General features: G+C 37.7%; 1 protein-coding gene across 19 annotated transcripts in view; it reads left to right on the top strand.

Moving 5' to 3' along the window:
- MPDZ (multiple PDZ domain crumbs cell polarity complex component) overlaps positions 1–27,996 on the top strand; it is a 93,377-nt gene that overhangs the window by 54,632 nt on the left and 10,749 nt on the right. For 7 of the 19 annotated variants that reach the window (XM_071424993.1, XM_071424992.1, XM_071424994.1 and 4 more), the window contains 20 exons: positions 477–518; positions 5,069–5,173; positions 5,954–6,046; positions 6,540–6,717; positions 8,839–8,949; positions 9,477–9,560; positions 12,087–12,188; positions 13,387–13,458; positions 16,121–16,283; positions 16,837–17,033; positions 21,846–21,937; positions 22,202–22,292; positions 22,638–22,718; positions 23,261–23,353; positions 23,445–23,519; positions 24,864–25,041; positions 25,735–25,880; positions 26,197–26,280; positions 26,387–26,580; positions 26,836–26,983. In XM_071424993.1, coding sequence (XP_071281094.1) covers positions 477–518; positions 5,069–5,173; positions 5,954–6,046; positions 6,540–6,717; positions 8,839–8,949; positions 9,477–9,560; positions 12,087–12,188; positions 13,387–13,458; positions 16,121–16,283; positions 16,837–17,033; positions 21,846–21,937; positions 22,202–22,292; positions 22,638–22,718; positions 23,261–23,353; positions 23,445–23,519; positions 24,864–25,041; positions 25,735–25,880; positions 26,197–26,280; positions 26,387–26,580; positions 26,836–26,983 — 2,329 coding nt within the window. The remainder of the gene's footprint in view (positions 1–476; positions 519–5,068; positions 5,174–5,953; positions 6,047–6,539; positions 6,718–8,838; positions 8,950–9,476; positions 9,561–12,086; positions 12,189–13,386; positions 13,459–16,120; positions 16,284–16,836; positions 17,034–21,845; positions 21,938–22,201; positions 22,293–22,637; positions 22,719–23,260; positions 23,354–23,444; positions 23,520–24,863; positions 25,042–25,734; positions 25,881–26,196; positions 26,281–26,386; positions 26,581–26,835; positions 26,984–27,996) is intronic. The other 12 variants (XM_071425004.1, XM_071425007.1, XM_071425009.1 and 9 more) reach the window with 8 other exon arrangements.

The following is a 27,996-nucleotide window of genomic DNA, read 5'->3' on the forward strand; positions in this document are numbered from 1 at the left end:
AGTTGTGTATTTAATTTTTTCCCCTCTGTGTATAGAAAAATGCCCTACTGAATGCTTTCTGTTTCACTTCTCACTTTACCTTGCCAGAACCTCTTGTATTTCTGTAATAAAGTCAGTGTTTTATGCTCAGCAGCAGAGGCTTGAAACATCTGTCAGATAATTATAAAGCTGAATTAGAATTCACCTGACTGAATGGGGGGGATGAATTCCTGATCAAGAAATGCGAGAGATTGCAATTCAATTTTTCATGCCTCTAAATAATCAGTGCTATAGACAATAATAAAGAGCAGATGTTTTCTGGGTGAGATGTAGATGAAGTGGAGGTGGAACAGGAGAAAAAAAAAGGAAAGGAAGAAAAAAAAAACAACAGCTCACACTTCTATGTACATAAGTATGCCTCTCACATTCAGCATGAGACATTGATATTAATTAACACCATTGTAAAAAGATGCTGCATCGTATGCTTCACGTTCTAGATCTTCTCCAGCACCTGCTGATGATCAGGCCCTGTGTTATGTGTGAGTATTGGCAATTCAGAAACTCATTATGGCTCTGTGTTGCAAGTTGTCTGTAAAATCATTCCATGCTTTTATGATATCAATAGTAATGTCAGGGATATATCCAGATATAGGTACATATTCTCTTTCTTCTCATGTATATTTGTCTGTGCATGCACATGTGGCTGCACATGCGGATGTGTATATATATTTTTTAATTAAGAAAGATACAACTGTGTGTGTATAATTGTATTATATATTTATATGTGGCTTTAAATTTGAAGATTGGAGCATACTTTCTAAGTCTGGAATGAAAATACCTGTATTCTAAAAAAAAATATTGCTAATATATTTAAATTTCATCTATGACAGCCACCCAAGATGTGCTCAGAGCAGGTGTGCATATCGTGTGTATGTGTACATGGTTCACTTCTAGAATTGGCATGAGTACAATGTACTGATATCTGGATTAATCTCAGTGTCATATTTTCTGTGGCACTTACATTTTCCTTCCTTCATATATGCAAAGGTTCAAATTGAACCTTAAATGTTAATTACAGTAATTTGTCCTAAGCATTTTCCATACTTGTAATTTATTTGTTGATGTTTCAAGGTTTTGTGTGGCTGTTCAGTCAAGCATGTGATAAATGTTCCTCTGTACTGCATGCAGTGTTGTGTTTACAAGATACTTTCATAAGTAAAACCATTGGTGTTTCCATTGTCACTGCTTTAGTTGCTAGTGCATATTTCTGGGGGTAGGAGAAATGGTGATAGCTCTTAAGAAAGAAGACCAGAACACTTTTCTTTCAAGCTTTACAGCTACAAAAGAGAAGAAGATGGTTAAACCATGCATATACTTTCCTTTGAAATTGTTGAACTTTTATTTCTCTTGCAGCAAAGAAATATGACACAGAAGTGGAGCATACATTTATTTATTTTGTTTTCTCTGCCTTCATGTCTGTTTTCTGGCCCTTGTTTCTCTTACGTTCTTCCCTGTAGCTGTATTAAGACAATTACCAGTCTGTTTTGCAGATGAACTGGTGCCTTGGTGGGGTTTTATTTCTGCTTTACAGCACAAAGTTCAACAGAGTTAGCCAGAGGAGCCAAAAACACTTCTTGTTCTGTGCCCCTCATCATCCCAGCTACTGGCTGGGCTGTTCAGGATGATGCTGAATGTCTTCAGACCTCACTTTGACCTCCAAGTGAGCTCCAGCAGCAATCCAGCAAATGATGGATTTGATAACTGTGAGGTGTCTGCCCATGAGCACTAAGCAGGGCAATACTCTTTCATTTCAATAATAACAGGCAGAACAGAGAGAGTAGGAGGACAGTCACGTCAGTAATACAAGTAATAAGAGCAGTTAGTGAAACCTTTGCTGTTAACTGGACTTTAGAAATCATGAGCAAGATACAAAGATGGACTCCACACAGAATATAACTTTTCATGTATTTGATCCATGTAATTTGTTTTTCTTTTGTATGTTATTTTTATGCAAAATGAAAGTGTTCTGGTTTAAGTTTGTAAAATAACTGAAGTGTTACAGAGACCTAGGTAAGAATGAACATGTAGATAAGAATGAGCTGTTAAAACCATAATGAATGTTCATTTGAGTGCTTTATACCAGGCTATTAGAACTGTAGTTAAGCACTAGAATACAATTAATGTGTTTTTTCCAAAGAACTAAAATGTAACAGGTGCCAGTGAGATTATCTAAATTTTATTCCATCTGTGGAAATCAATTAGGATAATTCAGATATTCAGTTTTAGATCCATTTTTTAAAACTGGCAAAACAAACCTATTTTCTTTATAATTCCAGTGCTGTACACAGAAAAGGAAGCTAGGGCAGCTTTTCAGAGACATTTCTAAGTAGCATTTAAAACTCTTGGAGAGCATCCTTTCAGTCATACCTTTTTAATGATTCAGCACAATGTCAGTTATTTAATCATATAACAAAACACAATAGGGTATCCCAGAAGTTGGAGTGCATATGGTTTGCCTCCCCCTTGAGATCAGCTGATCTCAAGTGCTCATGCATAGGGTAAGGACAACTGCTGTCATTGGACCTTGGCACTCTGCATAATTGCTTGCCTTGTTCTCCTTTCAGAACAGGACTAGACAAGAGTTGATATATAACGGCACTGTACTATCAGAGGTCACACTCTGCTATATATATTCAGGCTGAATCTGGGATAACCTATTTCCTTGGTAGGACTGTCCCATTCTCCTTTTCATACTTATGGCTTCCAGCTTCAGTTTAGCATAAAGGAGATTGTCCAGGCCTTCTAGCCAGAAGTTCTGGTTTCTTAACTGTATCTTTCTGTCAAGGGAAAACTACATTATTTCCTACTTATTTTTATAAGTGATGAATATAACTGAATGAATGTTACATTTTCTTACATTGAAATGTAACTTACAGATCTTAACAGTTTTTGTAGAGGCAAGGTATTCTTGTGAACCTGTTGGGTGAAGCTGCTGCATCAGCATTCGACCCATGAGAATTTTGTGAGCATAATACTAGTATTTCGCTGTAGCTCAGTACACTTGGAGTTGGAGATGGCTGAGAAATATTAGTCATTATTCTCCAAAATTCTTTTCTCTCTTACTTCTTCCTGTTTTACTGCTGGGTCTTTGCAGAATAGATGCTGCATGTCTTTAGCATTTTGCAGTGCTAGAATGCCCTCAGGAAAGGCAGATAGTGCTGAGAGTTTGTTTCCAAGTGTATATTAACTTCTCAGCACTCCAAAATGATTATATGTTGTGTCAAGTGGAGTAAGACTTACATGTTTTGAAAAAGGCCAATGCAGAACAGGGAGATTTATATGGATTATATGGTTTTAGAAATTTCCATTAAAAGAACTAGGAAGTTCCTTCTGTTCAGCACCCTAGGCACTTGTTTTCACTTTTCTAGATATGGTAGGTGTGAGAGAAGGTAGGGAACATGCTTGGACACATACACAGATGGACAAATTAAGGTGACCCTTATAATAGTTTTTGGTAGTGTTTTAGACTGATAGCATTAGTCATATAAAATTTTATTTGCATTTGTTCTGATGCTTGATGTATTCAGCAGAAAACTACTGAGACAGTGGAATCAGTGGTAATCAGGGTATGACAAAGATGACATCAGTCAGGAATGATGGACAGGAGACAGCTCCATGTGAAAGCCTCAGACTTGAAAGGGTCTCTTCCCAGCAGCTTACATATCCTTGTGAAGTGGCCAAGGCCTTTTATTTTTGATTTAGCCCTGTCTCTTCTATGGGGAAATATGTGTGACAGTGTTCACAGGGGTTCTTGGATGAGGGAAGAGACGAGGATCTGACTCCATGTTTCAGAAGGCTTGATTTATTATTTTATGATATATATTACATTAAAACTATACTAAAAGAATAGAAGAAAGGATTTCATCAGAAAGCTAGCTAAGAATAGAATAGGAAGGAATGATAACAAAAGTTTGTGGCTTGGCTCTCTGTCCAAGCCAACTGGGCTGTGATTGGCCATTAATTACAAACATCCAACATGAGCCAATCAAAGATTCACCTGTTGCATTCCACAGCAGCAAATAATCAATGTTTACATTTTGTTCCTGAGGCCTCTCAGCTTCTCAGGAGGAAAAATCCTAAGGAAAGGATTTTTCATAAAAGATATCTGAGACAAATATGTTATTTTTTTCTTTGAACAATGTGATGTATGGCAAAAGAGACTTTTTCCTGCCATTTTTCCATCAGCCTTACTTCTTGATATACTTTAGTATGATAGCTAAGCTGTAGTTTTTTAGAGCTCAAAGGAAGGCTACCTAAGTAGCCCTGCTTATATCATGAAAGATACTGTTGTATCCTTTTGCCTCCCAGATGGAAGCTTTTCAAGAAATATTCTCCATGTCTTAATCGTTTTTCCCCTCTTTGCTTCACTCTTCCCCAGTCTATTGGACTGTTTCTGGCATTCAAACATCAAGTGGAGTCTGTACATCATTTTTCTGATGAAATACGACTCTCTGACTGTTCTAAACTGGTTAGAAGTGCATGAAGATCTGGGGGAAGGAGTTGAGCAGGGGATTGGTCCCTGTGGCATAGGTGGTGTGCCTTAACACATTTTTATGTCCAAACCTATGAAGTATTCTTCACTAAAAGCATAGAAATCTAAAATAAATACAAAACCACCCATAAAAGCACAAAACCTCCTACAGGCCAACTTTCAGAAACATTTTCAGCAGTCATTAAGTGTGGTAATGGTGCCTCAAACCTCACAGATCCTTCAGTGTTTCTCTTTGCATGATGAATCTATGCTTTGAATGAAGCTGGATTGTCTCTTGTTACTGTCACTGTTCAAGCACCATTTACTTTAATTACAAAAAATTATGTGCTCTTCAGCTACCTAATTTGACTATAGATGTATACTTGTTGCAAAGTCGCAAAGGATTTGTGTGAGTGCTTATTCCCAGCATACCAGCGCTGTTGCTTTGAAGTCAAACAAAGTAGTCTTGAGTGGCTTCCTCATATCCATAACTCACCCCCACTAAAGGGAGGACTGGCATTCCCTATGCTAGTTTAATCATGTCCCATTTTATTGCAGTATTACATATGTGCCAGCAGAAAATTTAGACGAGTACAGGGCCAGTCTGGGACAACAGACAGAGGGAACAGTGCCACTTGAACTTTTTCCTTCACATATTGTGAGGTGAGTCGAAAGGCATAAAGCTTTCTCCCAAATAGCTTGCTTTCCATACACCTTGCACATTTTGGAAATAAAAGTTTTATTTTAGAAGAGGTGAAAGATGGATGATTTTCTTCAGACTGGCAGCAAAAACAGTAAAAAGCTGTTAAAAATAGAGTTTTTGCTTTGACTAGCAAATTGTTAAGCGTTTTTACAAGTCTCTTTGATCTGTCCAAAAAGAAGTTTGAATTCTTTCTTATCCTAAATTTCTCTTAAATACTATGCAATTGGACTTATGGATTGCCACAAATACTGAAGGGCTTCCAACATAAGACTTTGGTATCAATGGTTATTCCAGAACATAACTGGAAAGAATAAATTGTGTCATTCTTTTCCTTCAGTTTCAAAAATTCATTGCAGTTACTGTCCAAAATTTCAAAGTGATTAATACTCGGATTTTTGCAATTTATCTCCAAAAGCAGTAAATTTAGTTGAGTGCTGCTATTGTAATTTCTTCCATTTTGAAAACAGTAAATTACCTTTAGCTTTGATTTGGTTGTAGTTCCAAATTGCACTTTGTTGTTCTGTGTTGCGGATAGAAACTTCATTGCAGATAAGAAGTGGATAGGGAATCCCTGAACACCGTATGTATTCTAAAAGACATGAGAAAAGAAGTTCCTTACCTAAATCCGATGTACAAATTCTAAAACTGTCAGGGTTACTCAATATATGAAATTTTTCAGAAAAATCTAGTGATTATGTGGATTCTTTAGAAATTAATTGCATGCTCGTGTTTATCATCAGGGAACTTCCAGAGCTTCCAGAACGTGAAGAGGGGGAGGGAGAAGAAAGCGAACTTCAAAATGCAGCTTTAAGTAACTGGAACCAGCCCAGAAAGTAAGTGCAGATCTTGAACATTATAAAATGTCATCTGAAGTTCAAAAATTCCAAAACATATTTTTAGAAGAGGAAAAAACAACAGAATTCTTGCACTTATGTATGTTGTGCATTGCTGCAGTAATTAATGATTGACTTTTACTGCCATTGAGCTAAATCCCTGCAGTCTAGAAGTGTCTTGATTGTTATAGTAATTTATCTCTGCTTATTCCAAGCTGACTTGCAGGGATCAAGTCAAAAAAGAAGAAGAGAAAGATTCAAAGTTTCTATAAGAACTCAAAACAAACTGACCAATACTAAACTCAGAGTTTCTGATCAATCCAGTAAATAACTTCCACTGAAAGACAAAACTTTGCAAGGAGGAGTTATTTTCAAACAATTTTTCAAAAGAATTTTTCAAAATAGTTGTGCAAATCCAGGTGTCTTCAGTGTGCGTCTTTGTCATAATCACAACAGATTTTAATTTAGTTTGGTCCTTTTCTTATCACAAAAGGGTTGAACTCTGGAGAGAGCCTAGCAAGTCACTGGGCATCAGCATTGTTGGAGGACGAGGGATGGGAAGCCGCCTGAGCAATGGAGAAGTGATGAGAGGGATTTTTATCAAACACATCCTGGAAGACAGCCCAGCTGGCAAAAATGGAACACTGAAAACTGGAGATCGGATTGTAGAGGTACCATCTGAATGCCTTTTGCTGCAATTCCCCCAGCATCTCAGGAGTCACTGAGATGAATGTATGGTGGGCTGACAGCTGTGCAATTGCCACAGCTGATACCACTTGAACCACACAGACTGTAGTACCATCTGCTGATGTTTGTGTGCAGACAGCTGCCTGTTAAGTTGAATATTCAATGTGAAACATATGATTGACTGTGTGAGCAGGGGTCTACAAAGCCAGCAGTTTGACTTGCCTATTTGAAAACCAGAATGTGTAGGAAAAAGCTTAAGTTTGGTGAAACAAAAAGATTTTTCACCTTTTGTACTTTTTCACTGGGTAGCAATAGAAACAGCCAGTGCAAACCATGTAAAATGAATGCCAAGGTTATTTCCATCAGAAATCTTAACTGATTCAAATAGTTCTTATGCGTCTTGTGCAGGAGTAAAGGCAGGCACATTTTTTTTTTCTCCTGACATGAAGAAATCTGTGTTTGATACTTGAGACATGAAGAACGTTTTGCCCATTCCTCAGTATAATGTAGCCAGTGGTATTGCAGGGTAGGATTTATCTTCATTTCTCTTCTACATAGCTAGTCCAGTGCTCATGCAGCCACTTCTGCTTTTGTCACTTAAAGATATTGCAGAATGAACATACTGAAGGGAATAGATCTTTCCTGTCAGACATTGCCCTATCTCCAGTGTCAGGCTAATAGAAACTGCCTCCATGTAACCCTACTGGATGTCCTTAGCTGACTGTCCATCAGTAAGAAGCCCAACAAGCAGAGTGATGGAGTTGGTAATTCTGGCTCACACTGGGCTTGACTTACATGGTGGTACTAAAACTGCAGTTTGCTGTTTGCTACAATACCGATATTGAGGATCTTGAAATAATACCTTAGTATAGGTGGCACTTTCTATAACAGGATGGAACAATTTGCAGTGTATAAGAAGTTGGGAGGTGGAATTTTGCTTGAAGGCCACAAAGTTAAAAACATTCATTTCACCTGAATAACTGGATTTTTGTAAGTGCAATTGTCTCTGACAGTGATGCTTGCGGAAACTTGAATGGGTGAGTGAAAACAAAATGTTATGTTAATGTGACTGTTTCTGAATGAACAATTTCAGTTTCTCAAGTTGTGGCATATGTAAACTTCCATCTCTGCAGTGCATACAGTTTTTCAGACATGGGAAGTTGGAGAGTATTATTGTTCTTGTTCAGTTGCTCATAGGTTTAGAATTTCTCTCAGATTGTTTTTGTGCTATCTTATTTGCATTGTGTGATAAAGTTTAAGGTAGACTTAGACTATTAAAAAGTTGTAGGGCTAATCTTCATCATATAAGTTTGTGTGCTTATAATTGTCACTAACAAATAACCTTTTTGTGTTAGCTTCTAGCTTTTATTGTGGTCGTTGTGACAATACTTTACTGATGCTAACCTCACCTTAACATTGTTCTTACCTGGATAACAGGACAAAATGTTTTACACACCCATACATATACAGACATGAAAAATAACACTAACCAGGTGCAAATTTGTCCTTAGCCATCCTGTGTACATGCATTTTTCCAGAAGATAAAAAGATTTTCAGCTCTAAAAATTTAACTTCTGAAGTGTCTAATAGCTAAAATTAATCTTATTTTGCTTTAGGAAAAAAAAAAAAAACAAAACAACAAGATAAAAGAAAAAAGTACACTGTACTGGCTTAATACCCCATCAGGAAAGACTTTCCAGCACCTAACAAGTTTCAGTTTTAAAGTCTCATAAAGTCCTGGGTAATAGTTTTTTCTTAAGGTGGGATTTGCAGGATGCAGTATTTGGTAAACACTCCTACTCTCTTCAGATTATCATCTCTCTTCTGTTACATTGCTTGTGGGAAAACTTAGGGAGTCTTAACTAAAAATGTTGGAAAACATTTTTAAAACAGAGGAATAAGAGAATATTTTTTTGATGTTCTATTAGTGCTCTTGGAAATCCTAAACCTGTGTTTGAAGAACCTCAGGCCAAATCTGTAGAAAGGTCCACTAAAAACAGAGGGTTGGGCTTAGGTTTTAGTCAAAGTTTCCTAACCAAAACTCAGAACCAACTCATGACTCTTGTAGCTTCTTGCAATGTTAAGATGAGGCCTTCCAATTACAGGTGGATGGAATTGACCTCAGAGATGCCAGCCACGAACAAGCTGTGGAAGCCATACGGAAGGCAGGCAATCCTGTAGTCTTTATGGTACAGAGCATTATAAGCAGACCAAGGGTAAGCATAAAGAATATGAAAAGAGATGTAATACATAGTAATAGATGAAGCAAATGTTCAAGATGGTGGTATTTGGGAATGGGATATTTAATCCTGAAAGTGCCATCTCAACTATTTTAGGAACAAAGATTTGATTTAAGTATTATTTCCATTTAGAATGAAATCGATTTGGATTTGGAAATACCCTCCAGCACGCCGTCCTCAAACTATTTTGAAAAGCCTCAAGAAAGATAATTTATTGGGGGGCAGAGTAGGAGTCTAACTAAAACCATCTGTTAGAGATTGACAGCATGTCTGAGGAGCGCATGCAGAAATACAGCACCTGTTAAAAAATTCTGTGGACATTAATGAAAAGACCTAGAAGTACACGGAAGTTTTCCGTCACTAAACTGCATGGACGTTGCAGACAAAAGCTACAGTGCTTTAATATAAATTCCTTGCATCACTAGAAACTAAACTTCCTCTTTGTAGAGTCTGTGTAAGCTGCATGTTTATTTACTAGTTGTCTCATAACTCTTGTTCCCCAGCCAGAGTCTCTTTATAGCCCTTCTTCAGCTTCTGCTCCCTGTGGGCAGAAAACTACTAACCCATTTTATCGTCAGTCATCTAAGGTAAAGTTGCATGAAAAAGCTCTGTTGAATGTTGATTATTGACACTCAAACTACTAAAGTAATGCTTTTGTATTTGCTGTCATGTGAACAGAATTGCTGCTACTGAATGTTTATGCCGATTTGGGATGGAAATGATGCCATTACTATATCACTACTTTTATTTAGAGAATGCTCCTTTGTTTGATTGTAGTTCTTTATTCTCTATTTTCAAATTAAGCTTGTTGGTTATTTCTTGACTGTACTAACAAACTCTTGTTTCTCTGTAAGCAGAAACATTGCAAATGCTCTTCCTGTACTCATACATTATGTTGTGATCGTCATAAATGGCATTATGTTTTTATTTTCATCTTTTGAAGCTTGCATTTGTACTTAATAAGATCCTACTACATAATAAGAATTTCCTGCTTTCATTCGTGTCCAGTCACCCCCATAGCTAGCTACCTGCACACATGAGCTATAATTATTATGGTACCACTATGTATTTAACCAGGCAGTCGGTTTTAAGTGACATGTAGCTAATGAGTCCAAATTCTTCTGTTTTGTTTCATGCAAGGTTTAGCAGTTAAGAGAGGGCCTGTGTGTACTCCAGAACAGCCTGAATAATGCAATTGTCCTGTGAAAAGACAGTGATAGTTTTGTTAATGAGGAGTTACCCATCAAGTCTGTGTTTCATACCTATACCCCTCCGTGTATTTCTGAGTAAGAAACAATATATCACTGTGATTATGGTCCCATAGTAGTGTTACAGCATTATACTATATGAAATGCTAGCTAGTTTCTGATAACTTAGCATCTTGGACACATGGATAAAATTCTGAATGGAAGTTAGTTGAAAAAAGGAAATAACAGAAATAAAAAATCCTGTTACTTTAGGCTGTGTTTTGAATTTTAAAAGATAAAGAGAGAACTCCCTTTATTTAGCATTTACTCCTCTTGTCCTAGACGGCACAAAAAGTATGCTAAACTGAACTGTTCAGGCAAATTCAAATGCCCCATATTTTGTCATAATAGTCAGTTCATATTAATACAATGCTGTTGCATGGATTAGTATTTGGGTTAGTATTTTAGGACATCATGACAAAATGAAAAAGGCACAATTTTGAATGACTGTAGCTGAACTTTTGTTGTTTTACTAGGATTGTACTGTTGATTTATGAAGTGTTTGTGATACTTATTTTAATTGCCTAAAATTTCAACAAGATGTATTTTAAATTTCTATGCAGAGAACATGTAAATTTTAAAGTGTAATAGGGTGATTACAGTAACAATTTACTTTTCACAAACCTTTCTTCATAATATTAAAAATCAAATGGGAATCACAAATACAGAAAATATTGTACCCTAGGGAAACAGCCTGTTGACATTGAATGACTTGACAGTGAAGAAAACTTTGTCATTCATGGCATTACTTTGTCACTGCTGAAGATACAGTAGAGCCAAGACATTTGCTGTCTTACAAAATAGAATTACTTTTTTGCAACATGGTATTTGAAAATAAATGTTTAGAGATGTGTTTACTATTTTCAGGAGCATTTAAAAAAACAAATGCTTTAAGAAATTTTTTAAATAGCACTGTAACTTTTGATTAAATTACTCTTGGTACGAATGATCCTGGAAGGTTTTCACATTTCTGTCCATACTATTTTCCAGCAGTGTTAAATTTACAGCCCTTAGACTTACAGGTAATTGCCAGATGGATACAACCAGTGTAGAAATTACTTCTAAGTATACACAGTATATTTCCAACATACTATTTGAAATCAAAGCTGTTTCCTCCTTATTAAGCAGATTCTGATCTCAAAATAGAATACAGTACAAATACTGCTTAAAGAATATAAATGGTCAAATTATATCCTTTTATCTGGTCTAAATGTGTAAACTCTTTTTCTGGTAAATGGTAATGAGAGAGTACCTTGCTTTAGGGGAAGACCAGAGTATTTTGTTTCAAGAAACTATAAATTCAGGCAGTTACACATGCATATGTGCATATACAAAGTGTTCTGTGAAATGTATTATTAGATATGAAATCTGCTTAGTGATGCCTAATATTACTATGCCCTCACTTTTACGAAATAAACAGTGAATGTATTACCACAGAAGTTAAATCAAATTATGAGAATCTGTGGTTTTCAAAATAAGACTAAAGCTATTGCATTATTACAGATATTTGTGTTCATCCTAACCCAGAAATCCACAATTAATTAATGTCTAAGAGTGTCCCATATGTTGGGAAAAAATTTTTCAAATATCACAGCAACAGCACATAAATGCAGCGTAATTCTGCACTTGATGTACTTTGTGGTCTAGAACAGGTGTGAGGATTGGTGCTTTTCCTCTCTGCTGACAGAGCATCAGAAACGCAGGGCAAATACACTTTTGCCCAATTTCACGTATCTGTGGCAAGTGCAGAACTTGGACCTTGTTCAGTTAGCCCAGACAACAAAATGAATATGTTTTGGTTCATGATTAAAAAGGGTTCGTTTAAAACTTTTTTTTTGCTTAGTTTCTATTATGCTTTCCTTTTAGAACCCTTCCCTGCCTTTTCTGCAGAACAATGTTTTCAGTAGGCCAGCTGTCTTCAGCAGCACTAACCCATTTGCTGATTCTTCTCAGTTCAACACTGCTAAGGTCGGATGATGACACACTATCTTTTCACTCACCAAACATCCTATGTGTGCTTTTTTTTCATTGGTGTCTCTCTGCATTTAAATTCTTTTATACTAGTTTGAGTTATGTGCTGTGCTGATGAGCTTGAGAACTCTATGTAGTGAATTTAAAGACACAGACATGCATATACATAGAAAAGTTATGGAGAAGTTAAAAAATGCCAGCTCCATTAATCATAACCACTAAAGCTGATCTATTCAGAGCTACCAAAGGAATAGGTTTTCAATTATAGGATCAGTCCCTGATGTATATTTTAAAATACGTAAGTGTAACTCTCTCATCAGTCTAAGGTCTTTTGCTGCTATGTACTTCTTTTTGGTTTTTTTTGGCTCTGACATTCCAGGTTTGATATTTTTCTTTTATTTTTGCATTAAAAAAACCCCCAAACTTGCAGCTTTTTTTTTATGATGCTTCATGGAAATATTTTCCCTCTGCTTCTTGAAAATTCTTTTCATGCACCATGATTAGGATGCTGAAGTCTTTGGAAATAAAAAAAAAGTTAGACTCTTTTTTATTTGTGGCTAGTGCATACTTACTGCATGTTATTCACAATAGAAACAGCGCTAATCTCTAATAAAAATACTTTATCCTAATATGCATGCATTTTTGATTTAATAAAATAATTTATAGCTGGTTTTATGTCTTGCAAGTGATTGTGCCCTTTGTCTATTTTCCCATGCTGTTGAAAATATTGAATGTGCAACAAACACTTATGATATGTGGTGTGTAATTGCATGTGTGTTTTGAAATCTCTTTTTGTGTTTGTTACAGTTCTGAGGAAAGGGAGTAGACATGTGACATAAATGATGACTTATGTTTTCTATTTTTTTAAAAGTATTTCTGAAAAAACATTGCATGCATTTTAAGAGAAAACCTGATGATCCTGTAGTTTATGCATAATTCCTTTCTTAGCATTGATGTAAGAATGGCCTTTTGTCATCTTTCCTTTTCTGAACTCAGGTTCATGTATAGTGAGAAACTTTGATGAGTCAGGGTCCTTAGTAACCCCTCAAATACTTTTGTCCGTTTATAAATCAAGTTAATAAAGTTGTTGCAGTTAGCAAAATGAATCCGTAATTGAAAATGAGATATTGGTTAATATTACTGTGTATTGCCAAAGATGCTATAACATGTGGATTGCTGTTTTCTGTTACTGTAGGAGGTATCGAATCCAATTAGGGTTACCTTCCGTTGTTCCCCAACTAACCCTTTTGCTCCCACACCATTCAAGGTTTGTCTTAATTCCCGTCAGTTGGTCCTACTGTATGTGTGCTGTACATTTGTACATGGACTGTGATAACTTCTGGAGTACTGCTTCTTTTCTGCCTGTTCCTTCAACTTTTCAAGTTCGAGACTTGCTGCAATTTTCAGTATTTGCTTGGCTGTGACCAGAGTGACCCTGGTAGCTAAATGGGTTCAGCAACTGTTGGATGCTTTGCATTTTAAATGAAATACTGTGGTGTGGCACACTGAAAGTATTTCATGAGTTAAAGCCTTTTAGGTTTCTGTGTGTTGCCCGATTCAGGGAGCAAAAGTCTTATGTGTGTGTAAACTGTGGGGACTGGCTTCTGCTTCTGGCTGTTCAAATGTGTCAGGCTCAGTTCTGCAGGCAGGACATGTTCCACTCCCCACAAATGGCATTGTAGCACAGTTTTTACCCTCCTGCAAAGGACACTTGCTTTTACTTTCATTTCAGCATTTTCTTAAACCTCAAAAACGTTCAGATTACGTTATGTTGTTATACATTCACAATGGTACAAAAAGATGCTTTCTTTTGTCAGTCCTATTATGGTGGCAGCAGTTAATAAGTGCTAATCTGTCAGGATGTAGCCCAACATCCACACCTTGCAAATCTTCCAGAGATCCTTTACACCAATATATTGTTCCTTTTTTTGGTTTCATTAAGTTTTGCTGTTCTTGGACACTGTCATTTACAAACAGTACCTCTAAAGTAATATATTAATTTTGGTTTTAAAACACGAAAACTAAAGTTCGCTGATCTGGTTTGATCTCACACTTGTACTGGATTTGTGTTGCAAGATAATGGTGGTAGGGGAGGCTATGGGGGTGACTTCTGTGATATTTTTTCTCCTTTGTCCAGCCGAAGAAGGAAATGATAGAGCACCTTTGGTGGGCACCTAGCCTTCAGACAGGGTCAACCCACCATGATGCCATATTTCCTCATTTTTCCAGGATATTATTTAGCTTTAGTAAAACTCTGGGAAGACCTCTGAAAAAAGAGTTTTTCTAGAACGTCTCTCCCTTTTGCCCTTTCTCAATGTGGAGGTATTACCAACTTTTCTTTTTGTGCACACATGAATTTTTGATTGTGAAAAATAACGTTTAATGTTACGAGGCAGTGTTTCTACTGTTCTCTGATTCTGGTAGGTGACAATGTCTGTGCTAGAATTTTGTTGCTTCAGCTTAGGAATGTTAGGTATCATCTTAGGAGGATGACATTTTCTTAGATAAATTATTTGCTTTGGTGTCACTTCCCACACTTTTGAGATTTAGTGACTTCTTAGTTAAGTTCCTCTAAGAAGTTCCTAAATGAAAGGAGCTCCTTTCCTCTTCCTTGAGCAGAAGCAGAATGAGAGAACTGAAATAGGGCATTTTCAATATCTTTATCTTTGGAGTTAATAGTGAAGATAAGTAATTTTTGTTTAGACGTGGGACCTTTCTTAAATTTCAAAATGAACTAAACTGGTAACTTCCCAGGTTTCTCAACACCTTCAGTTTGAAAACTGATTAATTTTTCCAAGGTGTATGTTGTTATTCATTTCACTGTTGCCTGTGAATGAAGAGATTATTACCTAAGTGATTTTGGCACCTAAAGGCATGATCGGAGGTACTGTGTTCAAATTTTATGATGAAAGTAGTGAGAACTGAAATGATGAGAATAGGGTTATGAAGTGAGGGCAACACACCTGAAAACTTGAGTGTTGTAAAAACTTGGTTTTTATTTAAAATTTTGTTTACTTCAGTAGCCAATCTGCCAAGTATCAAGGTCTCTTGGGCGTACATAAGTAAAGAATGATGATATTCAGAGAGAGGTTTCTTGCTTGCATGTTTACTTCAAGCAAGGAAAAATTATACAAATTTCACGTAGCAAAATTCCTTATCAGACTCCATATTCCTCAAGGAAGCTGTCTTGAATGAAAGCTTTCAAGGCTGTGGATTTGGGCATTTAACCATTATATTGCAGTAGTAGTGCTTTTATACCTCTTTGTGTGAATATGGATAGAACACATCAAGTATCTGTCTCTTGTGATTTAACCTGTATCCTCATTTATTTGATCTTCTCTATGCAGCTGGTAAGAAACTAGTAAATGAGACTGAAAAGATCCAGTCACTATGGATTTCTTCTGTTTAATTTTGGTTTTAAACTCTCCTTTCAGTTAATATGCCAATTGCTTTTTTTTTTCCTGTAGGTATTTTTGAAAGTTCCCAGTTTGGTTTTTTTTTTTGCTTTCTCTTTCCTCATATTTGGCTTCCTAAGCATATGATTGTAGGGAATTATATGTGATGACTCTTAAAACTGGTTATAAATCTTTCACAAATCTGGCATTGAAACAAAAGCACTTGAGTCTTTGTTAGAGGCTTTTTCTGAAACATAAAGTGGCACATAAAACTTTACTGAATTGGGCTTTTACTGTGAGTTGTTTGCTTCCAGATACATTTTGGAGTGATGTTTTTTTCTTACCTTGCCTGGTGTTTGTTTCTGTCTTTGATCTCTCTGCCTTTCTGTGTGCTGTTATTAATTTAGAGTTTCAGCTGCTTGGTATTGAAACTTTAAAGCTATAGTCATTGCCATTTTGACATTTTTGTGTACTAGTTTGCCCTACAGAGAGCCTGCATCTTCTTAGCCACTTCATTTTTCTTATTCTCCACAGGCATTTGGTCAGTCTGATATGGAGCCAGAAAAGACTTCGCTTTGTAACTTGCCTCTGCCCCCTCCTTCACCATTTTCAGGAATGAGCTCTGATGTTGCACAGTCATCTTCTATCAGGGTCCCAGAAGATGTGGAGAAGGAGGATGAGTACGGTTACAGCTGGAGTAAGTTTTTCCTGTGATAATATTTGAAATGCTTAGTATTAAAATAGCACTGTAAAAGACACAGGTGTGGAGGCATCCAGTTTAAACTGCTTCTTTCTCATGTGCATCATGGTTTGGGTGCTAAGGTTGCTATTTTAGTTGTGCTTGGTCAGATGCACATAGTAAAAAAAAAAGATTTTGTCCATGGTTCCAGTTCAATGTAGGACAACTTGAAGAATTTCAGTATACTCCAGGTAACTGTTGGCAGTGATCAATATGATAGTATCTATTACCTGAAAGTGTTACTGGAGAGAAGATTGCTTCTTTTGTGTATGAATTTTTTTTAAAGAAAATTTATAATATTTTCTGAAGGTATAAGGAAAACAAGAAGCTAGAAATATTATTATAAATCACCTAAGGCTTAGTTTAAAAGAGGGTGGGGTTTACACTGAAAATTTAATCATCCATTTTTGGGCTTCTTCTGTCAGATACTGCACACTGATCTTGACTCTAGGTGACTTGTGAAACTTTCTAATGTAAATCCAACCTCTGCTACCTATACTTTTACATTTAGAAAAGATCATGCAGCGCTATGGAAATCTACCAGGGGAGCTACACATGATTGAGCTGGAAAAAGGAAAGACAGGTCTGGGAATTAGTCTTGCTGGTAACAAAGACCGATCCAGGATGAGTGTCTTTATAGTGGGAATTGATCCAAATGGAGCAGCTGGAAAAGATGGGAGGTTGCAGATTGCAGATGAGTTGCTAGAGGTGAGTTTTTGCAATTTATACTGAAGCCCAAATGTACTGACTTCAATACCAGATTCTTGCTAAAATGTGTATGTTTTTCAGTAGACTTTGAAATCCAAAGTTTATCCAAGTTCATATCACTATGCTATAAGATTTTCCTTTTGATCTATGCCAAATAGGTGTAGTGGATTTTTTCCTGGTTATAATTACACCAAGTTATGGGTTAGATCCCTGTATGCACCATTCACTTAAGAGTGGGACTCAATGATCCTTGTGGGTCCCTTCCAACTCAGAAGATTCTGCAATTATGAATGAAGGTGTGTTGAATAGAAATATGGGACGACAGCTGTTTCTGAGTTACTGAGATGTGTGGAATGGCAGTGAATTGCAGGCCATGAAAAATATCGAAGTCCTCCAATCCATCCATCTGTGCAGTATTCTAGAGTTTCTAATTACTTCCCTGTTTACTAGAAGTGTGATAATAGCAGAATATTTTTATATTGCGTAACACAGAATGTGGAAATTAAATTGGGGAAACAGGAATGGATCTATTTTCATTATAGACTTCTAACTCATGATGTGTTTGGGTGCTGTTTTCTAGTGGAGTGGAGTGACTGAACCACTAAACATGCAACTAACATTTCAAGTACATGTGTGAGCATAATTTATGTTTCTATACTCCCACAGCCCAGTTGATGGTACTTGGAGATGTATTCTGTACTAGAGCTTTTCCCATTCTTTCTGATAGCAGTAGGTAACATTACCCTCACAGAATTGCTTTGTGTAACTTCAAAGCTCTGTGTGGAAGTGTTGGGGATGTACTGGCAAAGTGGTACAGAGTGGGAATGGTGAATCCAAATAAAACTTGAGGGAGACATTGAGAAAGTAAATTACATTGGCTGGAATTTGCAGACTAGGAAAAAAATTAAGGGATTTTTGGCACTGTGGACCAAGACTAATGGAGGGAACTTTGTTGCAGATTCCAGTATTGTGAGACAGTTCACTTGAAGCATCCGTTTTTAAAATCCCGAAGTGGAAGAGGTGGAATATTCTGAAAACATGTTGACACATGTCTGTCTGAAGCTATCGTCTTGTGATTTCTTGGTTACTGTCCACACTATAAACTTGCAGACTACTGCTAAGAAATTGCCTCAACCTCTTCTGAGAGGAGATGTCTGGGCCAACAATGAGGGCCATGTCCCATCCCCCCCACTTGGCAGCCTGACCATGTATTTTTCATAAGGCTGTGGCAAACACTGGAAGGAGTGCTGCATTTGGGTTGTGAATTCCGGTGTAAAGGACAGAGCTTGGAATCCCTGCAACCATGCCTGATGCACACACCCTGCATAGGAGGTGGTTGGTGTTATGCTCATCCCTCAGTACAGTGTCTTGCATCTGTTGCTTTGCTGTGTCTTTGCTTCTGTTAGTCCTACCTATGTGCATTTTATTGCTTTCCCTTGTGTAGGTCCAGACTGTCCTTTTTCAGTCGTTTCTCTTTTCTTCAGTTAACTTCAGCACTGAGAAGTTTTTTTTCATTTTTTCAAGAAAAAATGCAACTAATAAAATGCAAACAAATAATGGACTTAGTCTGCAAATTCACACTGATAGCTCCTCTCCTGTCTGAATTGTAGGCATTTCAAGGTGTTACAATGACTAGTCTGCTCTACCAAATGGAAAAAAGATTGCCAGGTCACATCTTCAGATAATAAGTGTGGAGTCTAGAATAGCTTGGGTTGGAAGGGACCTTAAGGGTCGTCTACTTGCAAGTCTTCCTCAATGGCCTGGGTTGCCAACCATGAGATCAAGTTGCTCTGGTCCCATTCAGTCTGGCCTTGAACACTTCCAGAGGTGGAGCATCCACAGCTTCTCTGGGCAACCTGTTCCAGGACTTCACTATTGTCTGGGTAGAGTTTTTCCCTGCCATCTGATCTAAAACTTCCTTCTTTCAGTTTAAAACCATTGCCAAAACCAAACCATCAAAACCTTTGTCATAACCCTATCACCCCGCATAAAAAGTTACTCTTCCTCTTTTTTGTAAGCTCCTTTTAAGTTCTGAAAGGCTGCAGTAATGTGTCTCCAGAGTTTTCTCTTCTCCAGGCTAAACAACCTCAACTCTCTCAGCCTATCTTGACAGGACAGGTGCTCCAGCCCTCTGATCATATTCCTGGCCCTCCTGTGGAGCTGCGCTGACAGATTCACATCTTTCTTGTGCTAAGAACTCCATAACCGGATGCAGTACTTGAGGTAGGGTCTCATGTGGGCAGAGTACAGCTTCCTTGACCTTCTAGTCACAACTCTTTGGATGCAGCCCAGGATGACATTAGCCTTCCCAGTCTGTACTCTTATCTTGGATTGTCCCAACCCAGGTGCAGGACCTTGTAATTGAACTTGTTGCACCTCATGAGATTCCTGCAGGTCCATTTGACAAGTGTGTCTAGGTCTTTCCAGATGGCACCCCATCTTTATGTTGTGTCAGCTACACCACTCATCTTCATGTCATCTGCAAATCTGATGAGGGTGTACTTGATCTCTTCATCTGTTTCATTGATAAAGATATTAAAGAGCCTGTCCCAGGACAGAGCCCTGACTTGTCACAAGCCTCCACCTGGACACACAGCCATTGATCACAACTCTATGGCTGCCTCCATCCAGCCAGTTCATTATCCACCAAATAGTCCACCCTTCAAATATCTCTATCTAGTTTGAAGATAGGGACATTGTGTGGACCTTTGTCAAAGGCCTTCTAGAGGATTTAGTAGGTGTCACTGGCTGTGCTGGCTGAGATCATCTCCTTGTCTTCTATGTGCATTAACATTGCTTCCATGAGGATCTGCTTCATGATGTTTCCAGGTACAGAGATAGGGCTCAATGGTCTGTGGTTTCCTGGAGGTTCCTTTCTCCACTTTCAAGAAATGAGTGATATTTTCTTTTTTCTAGTCACTGGGGACTTTACCTGACCTCTCTGACTTCTTAAGTAGGATGGAGAGTGCCTTGGCAACTCCATCAGCCAGTTCCCTCAGGAACTTGGATTGCAGATCATCATACCCCATTGACTTGTGCCTATTCAGTTTCATCAAGTGGTCTCAAACTTGCTTTTTGCTTACAGTGGGAGAGACTTTGCTTCTCCCAACCTCCACCTAGAGGTTCAGTAACTTGAGAGATGTGAGAGGCCAGACTGTCATTGAAGACTGAGGTGAAGAACTTTAGGAGTTCCTCACCCTTCTCCATATCCATTGTCACCAACTGTCCATTCTTAATTGTTCGGGAGGTACACTCTCCTTGGTCTTTCTTTTCTGACTTCTACTTATAGAACCCCTTCTGATTTCTCTTCTCATCCCTTGCCAAAGCCTCTTTCTTCTGTGCCTTAATATTCCTAAACCCATCTCTACACCCATCCAAACCATATCTATGTACTCTTCCCAGATCATCTGTCCCTAGTTCCACTGGCTATGCGTTTCTTTCTTACTCCTCAATTTGAGGAGCAGGTCCTTGTTCAGCCATGTTGGTTTCCAGCTTGCCTAAGTTGATTTCTTACACACGGGGATGGAGAATCCTGAAAAAGCAACTAGTGCTGGTGAGGTCCTCTGTCCCTAAGGACAGTTTCTGAGGGAATCTCATCCACTAATTCTTTTAACAGATGGAAGTCCCTTATTCTTAAGATAAGGGTCAGTTCTGACTCTGCCTCTTTTCCAAGCCCATGTTCCTTGAGATCAGTAATTTAAGCAGGGCATGGTCACTACAGCCAAGGCTGCCTCCATCTCAATCTTACTAACAAGCTTATCTGCACTGGTGAGCACCAGGTCCAGTAACACTGCCTCTCTGGTTGGTTTGTCCAATACCAGGATCAGGAAGTTGTCCTCAGTGCACTCCAGGAGTCTTCTGGATTGCTTGCAGTCAGCTGTACCACTTTCCCAGCAGACATGCAGGTGGTTGAAATCCCCCATCAGGATGAAAGCATGCAAGCATGATGATTTCTGTATCTCAAGTAAGAAGTCAACAGACTTGCAGATATCAGGCACCCTGTGGTAGACCCCAGCCACAAAGTGTCCCTCTCTGATGCTGTCCTTAATTTTTTACCCACAAGCTCCTGAGCTGCCCCTTCTTGCCAGCCTCTTTCTTCTGAGAAGGTTGTAGCCCTTGATTGAAATGTTCCAGTTGTGTGATTCATCCCACCAGGTTTCTATGAGTCTAGCTAGGTTATAGACTTTGAGTCGCATGATTCTGGTGCAATCGAGGAACTGGTTTCAGTTCCTCTTGCTTGTTACCCATGCTGCCCATACTGGCGTAGAGGCACTTAAGCTGGATTGTCAACCTCTTCACCTTCTGAGAAGAAGCCTCCTTAGTACATCCCCTTCCCTCTTCCTCATCAAATCTAGTTTAAAACTCTGCTAAATGTACCAGTGTTCAGACTTCTATGTAAAAAGTGCCTGGCTCAGGGATTTGAAGTGCCTGAGATTCAATAAAGAATAGCAATCTCATTGCAGGATGTAAGCAATTCATTTATTTGTTATGGTTAGAATTTCCCATGGCCCTGCTTAATCACCTCATCAGTCATGAAGTGATCAATGGCAAGTGAAAATAGATTATGTGCCAAGTCAACCCAATATAACTCAGAGAATGACATTTTTAGCACTGTGAAAGTGTTAGTCTGAAGTCAAACCATGGAGAATATTTTTACTGAAAAAAGGGAGTGAAAGTAAGACATAACATAACACTTATTTTTATGCAGTTTCTGTTTAGTCAGTGATATGGATTGTTTTAAGGCTAAAAAATTAGTTTAAGTGTAAGGAATTAAAATATTTTGATAAATAATTGCTGCTTTTCCTTATCTAGATAAATGGCCAAATCCTTTATGGAAGGACTCATCAGAACGCTTCTTCAATAATCAAATGCGCACCATCTAAAGTTAAAGTAATCTTTATCAGGTAAGTTCTGATTTAAGATTTGGCTGGAAAGGTTTAATTTTTAATGTGCTCAAGTTTCACATAGCGTTTGTTATTTTTAATTTTGGTAACATAGATGTACTTTTGAAGACAATCTTACTACTTGTTAAATATGTCTTGTAGTTTTCTGTTTTGATATTTGTATTGTGAGTGCCAGAAATTAAGAACCAGACTTAAACTTGTCCTAAGAAATATGGGGCGGTACTATTGCCTTCTTATTACATCCTTTAACTGAATATATTGCAGAAACAAGGATGCAGTAAATCAGATGGCTGTTTGCCCTGCAAAGTCAGTAGAGGCTTCACAGTGTACTTCAGGAACACTTCAACATCAAGAGGTAAAGTAAATATTTGTTTTCCTTATTTGACCAAAATACTAACATTGTTCTGGATAGAGCAGGATCCTGTCTGCTTAGTAAATACAGTAAAAGAAAAGGAAACTCATAGAAAAACAAGTGAGATTTTAGTAAAGTTGCTAAATTTAGTACAGCTGTCATCAATTTTGTTTCGTTTTATATTCTTCTATACTATGAAGTAAGTCTAATATTCCCATCAGTAAAGTTTTAGAAGCTTGGGCAAAACTAGAAAATGAGCAGACTTGCTTTAAATATTTGCGCACTTCTTTGTTTTGGTGCAAAATGTTGGATATAGTCACTTACAGTTGCATTTTATTTTTCTCTTAGATTGACATCAGTGTTGCAAATCCGAGTGCATTTTCTGACTTAAGTTCATGTAAAAACATTCAGTACGTGGAACTTCCTAAGGTGTGTACTGAATTTACATCAGTCAATAGCCATTCAATTTTGTAATGCTGTCCCTCTTACAGCAAACAGACCCTCAGTTACTAGAAGTTGGAAAAGAGATTTCTAGAGATCTACTCTTCCTGTTTGGGAATGGATCTCAAAGTTTTCCTCACAGAAAGACTGTTTTTGATTTGCTAATTGCTTTGTGTCTCTGGAAGAAGTATTCTCTTGTTCTATTTGCCCAACTTCTTATAACCATCGCTACTGATGCTTCCTCAGGTGAAATCAATGCCCTAATTGTTCAAAGTAAAAAGTGAATAACAATTTACCTTGTAGATTTCAAAGGAAGGGATTTGAATTTAAAAGTGTTTCAGATTTATCTTGGTAGTCAGTATACTGTTTGTTTGGCAGAATCTATTCCAGAAATAGTTTAAAACAAAAATATTGGTGCATTGTGAAACCTCAGACTTGATATATCAGCAGGCTTCACTAGTCTTTAGTGATTGTATTCTAACATTTTGATGTCACAGTATTTAACCATTTGCGTTTTCTGTTTGCCCCAGGATCAAGGAGGCTTTGGAATTGCCATTAGTGAAGAAGACACAACTAATGGAGTAGTTATTAAAAGCTTAACAGATCACGGTGCAGCTGCAAAGGTGTGAGAACATTTAAAATCTAATAAGGGAATGAAGAACGTTTTTTGGAGTAGCATCCATAGTTTATATTTTTTATTTTATGTTTTTCCAGGATGGACGTATCAAAGTTGGAGATGTGATTCTGGCAGTTGATGATGAAATTGTTGTGGGATATCCTGTAGAAAAGGTGCTTCTGAAGTGTCAGGAATGTTACAGAAAGCACACTGCTTAATGTAGGAGATGATCGTGTCTTAAACTAGTGAAGTTCTCATGACTATACTTAATTTTCAAACCTGACTAAAAAAATCAAAGATCTGCAGGCACTGTCTGGAAAAGAAAACTCTGCGAAATAAGCTAAAGCCTAATAAATTTATAGCTCAACTGTTATTTTACATCAATGCACTACATGAATCCTCCTATCTCTGCTTCAAATGTGGTTTTATTTTCCCTGTGGTTCAGACCTGATGACTGAGAGACTTAGTAGTGTGATAAAAGCCATGAACTATTGCTCAGTAATGACTCTGCATAGCTAGTCCACTTTAAAGGTGTTAGAACCAGTAAAACTAATAAGTGTAAATTAGCATGAGTGAGTTGTTTCAGTGGTAAATCAAGTCATAAACTGTGCTTATCCATGGGAACTGTCTGTAGTAACAGTCTCATTATATTCCAAGCCTAGTATTTCAAACCTTTGGAGAAAAATACCTCCATTCCTAAACAACAAGATTTATTTCTAGCTTCTAGCTCTGCAAACTCAATTTGGGTTCTGTAGTAAATCAAGGAGGCTGTTTTTCTAGCACCTACCTTGCTACCAAGAAAAGTGATTCTTTAGGCATGAGTAGATTACTTTCTGTTTGTTAAAGGGCAATTAGGAGAGCATCAATCTTATTCTTTGATGTGCTGCTATCTCTGAGGCAGTAAATAAGTAAGAAATAGTGAAGTTGCCTGTAAGGAGATAGGGGTAGATAAGCTTTGTAAGAACAGAGATTGAGTAAGTAATTTCTGAAAATATCTCTACTGAAATGTAAAGTCTCAAGAGGATTTGGTGTCTGTTCTGTAAGATGGCAATTGATTTTGGAGGGTCTTCAGTATCTCTTTGAACTAGATTTTGCATTACACCTTGGTGTCTATCTCTCCTTTCCATAGTTCAGGTAGTATTTTCAGGCTTTTATTCCAGAATGACAGTTGCACATTTCTTTGGTTCACTAGATATTTTGGCATTGACTTCTGTGAGATCAGAATTGGGCTCCACCCAGCATTAAAAGGCAATACTTCTGTTTCTCCAATAATTGCTATACAATATAGTATTTTGTCTAGAGAAACCATTGAAAGACTGCCATATTGTCATCTACTATAGTTTGGCAGAGTTTCATGGAAAAAATTTTCTTAGAAAAAACATCAATATTTGTGTTTGTTCATTATGAGAAAACCTGCAAGATTGTGACAAGTAGCTCCAGTTTGCAGAACTGTTACTCTACTTTATTTTTGAACGATCCAGTTACAGTTTTCATAGGCTTTTCTCTTTATAATTCAGTTTATTAGTCTCCTGAAGACATCCAAATCTGTGGTGAGGCTTACAATCAACCCAACAGAGACAGATAACCTGACTACAGCACCAGCCCTTCCCAGCACTGTCCCAGCAGAGAAGAGGAATATGCAACCACCAGCAGCTGTCCCAACTTCCAGCTCACCGGAACCAGAAGCAGTCAAAAGTATTGTTTTCCTTGTGTGTCTGTATTCCTATGTGTGTCTGTATTACAACTGGGGTTGTAACATAAACAGAGACCCAGCTTGTAAGTTTTCCCCTTTTGTGTGCACTGAGTTGCCTTCTGCATTTTCTAGTATTTCCAGATTACAGCAGCAGATATGCAGCAGGTGCCTCTGCTGTGGTTGTCTAGAACTAAGTGAAGGGCATTCCTTTAGGTGAGGGAGAAAAGTCATGTCAATTTTTGTGGAAAAAAAGGATGGTTGAGAATGTCTTGCCATTTATGACTAGCCACATTTGGCTCTTCTCCTTCAGAGTGGAGTGTCAAGATGTTTCTGATGGATCATAGTCATTAGTTCATGATGTTTCTGATGGATCATAGTTAAGCAAGACACTTCAAAGTTAATAATAATTCAAGTAATGCACACATCATATAGATGTTTAACTTAAGTTCTATCCTAAATAGAGTATGTTGTGTAGAATGTCTGCTTTGGCTGTCAGGACTATAATCCAGGTACTTGATGGCATAAAAGCTACAGGAGGCATGCAAATAAAACTACAGGATAGTATTTCTCTGAGGAGGAGGGAGAATTGGGAGCATCATTCTCTGTGGATCAGATGTTCAGTTACTGCTATACAGCTGTCAGTGAACTCTGAAAAATGCTGTTACTGTAACCAGGATGTTTCATTGTCGTTTTAGACACAAGCAGGTCTTCAACTCCAGCCATGTTAATCTCTGACCCAGCTACTTGTCCCATCATTCCTGGATGTGAAACAACCATTGATATCTCCAAAGGAAGGACTGGTCTTGGGCTGAGCATTGTTGGAGGAGCGGACACTTTGCTGGTTCGTTGGAAAAATATGTGTCAGTCATGTGAAATAACAGTAATGAAAATAAAGTCTGATAGAAGAGATTTTTTGTCATTTGTTTTAAAGTATTTATAGAAAGAAACAAAAGAAACAAAAACAAGAAAAAAACCCTTTCTAAAATTAAAAGTAAAAATGAGCTTCGTAAATATTTTGGTAATTTTTCATCATGCATCTGACTTTCATTCCATCTGACTTTTCACTGATGAATTGTAGTAGCAATTTTCAGTTACTTTTGGTTCAAAATGGTGGCTTTTCTTTCAACATGAAATTTTGATGTTGTTTTTGTTGTCAGGGAGCAATCATTATCCATGAGGTATATGAAGAAGGAGCAGCATCTAAAGATGGACGACTGTGGGCTGGTGATCAGATACTAGAGGCATGGTGATTTCTTTGGTTGTTTTTGTTTTCATTGCTGGCTAAGCCTTTTGTATTTGTCTGCTGGAAGATGCTGCACAATTTGCCATTGTACACTTTCATTGCAGGTGAATGGAATTGACCTCAGGAATGCCACACATGATGAGGCCATTAATGTCCTCCGTCAGACACCCCAAAAAGTTCGCCTGACTGTGTACAGAGATGAAGCCCAGTACAAGGAGGAAGACATGTATGATGTGCTGAATATAGAGCTCCAGAAGAAGCCTGGTAAAGGCCTTGGGCTGAGTATTGTTGGGAAAAGGTATGTAATGTACCTGGAGATTCAGTGTCTGGAACTTGCTTATCATGTTTCTTTGTGGTTTGGTGCTCAGATTCTGTGGGCTTGAAGGCCATACATCTTATTTTTGTGCTTAAGCTAACCAGTCTTCCCTGGAGGGACTAAGCCAGTGTTATTCAACAGAAAAATGAGACAATGTTTATCTGTGTTCCCAATAGAAAGCCATAAACATTGCCATCAAACAGTACTTTAATGTAAAATTCATGTGTGTATTTGCAGAAATGACACAGGTGTGTTTGTGTCAGACATCGTCAAAGGAGGAATAGCAGATACAGATGGGAGATTGATGCAAGGAGACCAGATATTGACAGTGAATGGAGAAGATGTCCGAAATGCTAACCAGGAGGCTGTTGCAGCTTTGCTAAAGGTATTGGGGAAAAGAGAAGGTGGATAATAGTGAAAAACTGAGATCCAGGTTTTTTGAAAGCTTTAACTTTATTCAGACTGAGATGAGAGTGTTACTGAGATGTCAGTGAGATGACTTGGGGATCCAGCTTTAAGCTTCCTGAAATCTAGAGCACTCAGATTTTGAAACTTTGCCTGATAAAACTGAAAGTAGTGGTGGTGCAGAAAGCCATATATTAATGAACATGGGGCTGATAGATGACCTTTATAGAATATCATTACCTAGAACAGCTGAAAACTTAGCACTGTATTCTGTCGAACACACTGATAGCTGGTTAACTGTTTTGCATTTTCAGAAAGATATGCAGAACTGACTTCGAATGATGGAGAATTCAGCAGAGTAGTTGTGCTAGAAATGACTACTTTCATAGTTTATTTACAAGGCCCTGTAGGGACAGGACAAGAGGATATGGTTTTAAACCAGAGGAGTAAGTTTAATTAGTTGTTAGGCATAAATTCTTTAATGAAAGAAATGAGGAGGGAGATGCAATGAGGATGGTGAGGCACTGGAATAGAATGTCCAGAGGAGTGTGGATGCCCTGTCCCTGGAAGTGTACAAGGCCAGGTTGGATGGGGCTCTGAGTAACCTGGTCTACTAGGAGACATTAATCTTTTTTTTTTTTATTGGTATGTTTTGTACCACCTTACATCCATTAAATTGTACAATGCATTTTTCAGTTACCAAATATTCGGTATAAGAAACTGCTTTCTCAGAGTTTGCTGAGGTAACTACCTGCAGCTCTTGGAGACAACCTATTCTTGATATTTTTTTTTTTTCTGATGTCCTTCCCCTATTTGCAAATCAGAATGAAGTCAGATACACAGTATTTCCTGTAGTCTGCCAAGAAATCCAGCTGGTTAACCACCTTGTCTGTTTGTCAGTCCAGAGTTTTGAGACATGCTGCATGGTAAGGATTCCACTGAGTCAGCTTTTTCAATGGAAAACTGTTTCACTGGAAAAAAATTAACAGATGT

This window comes from Agelaius tricolor, unplaced genomic scaffold (assembly GCF_023055355.1).
Source record: "Agelaius tricolor isolate 1412-34295 unplaced genomic scaffold, bAgeTri1.0.p SCAF_4, whole genome shotgun sequence".
In the NCBI taxonomy this organism is placed as follows: domain Eukaryota; kingdom Metazoa; phylum Chordata; class Aves; order Passeriformes; family Icteridae; genus Agelaius; species Agelaius tricolor.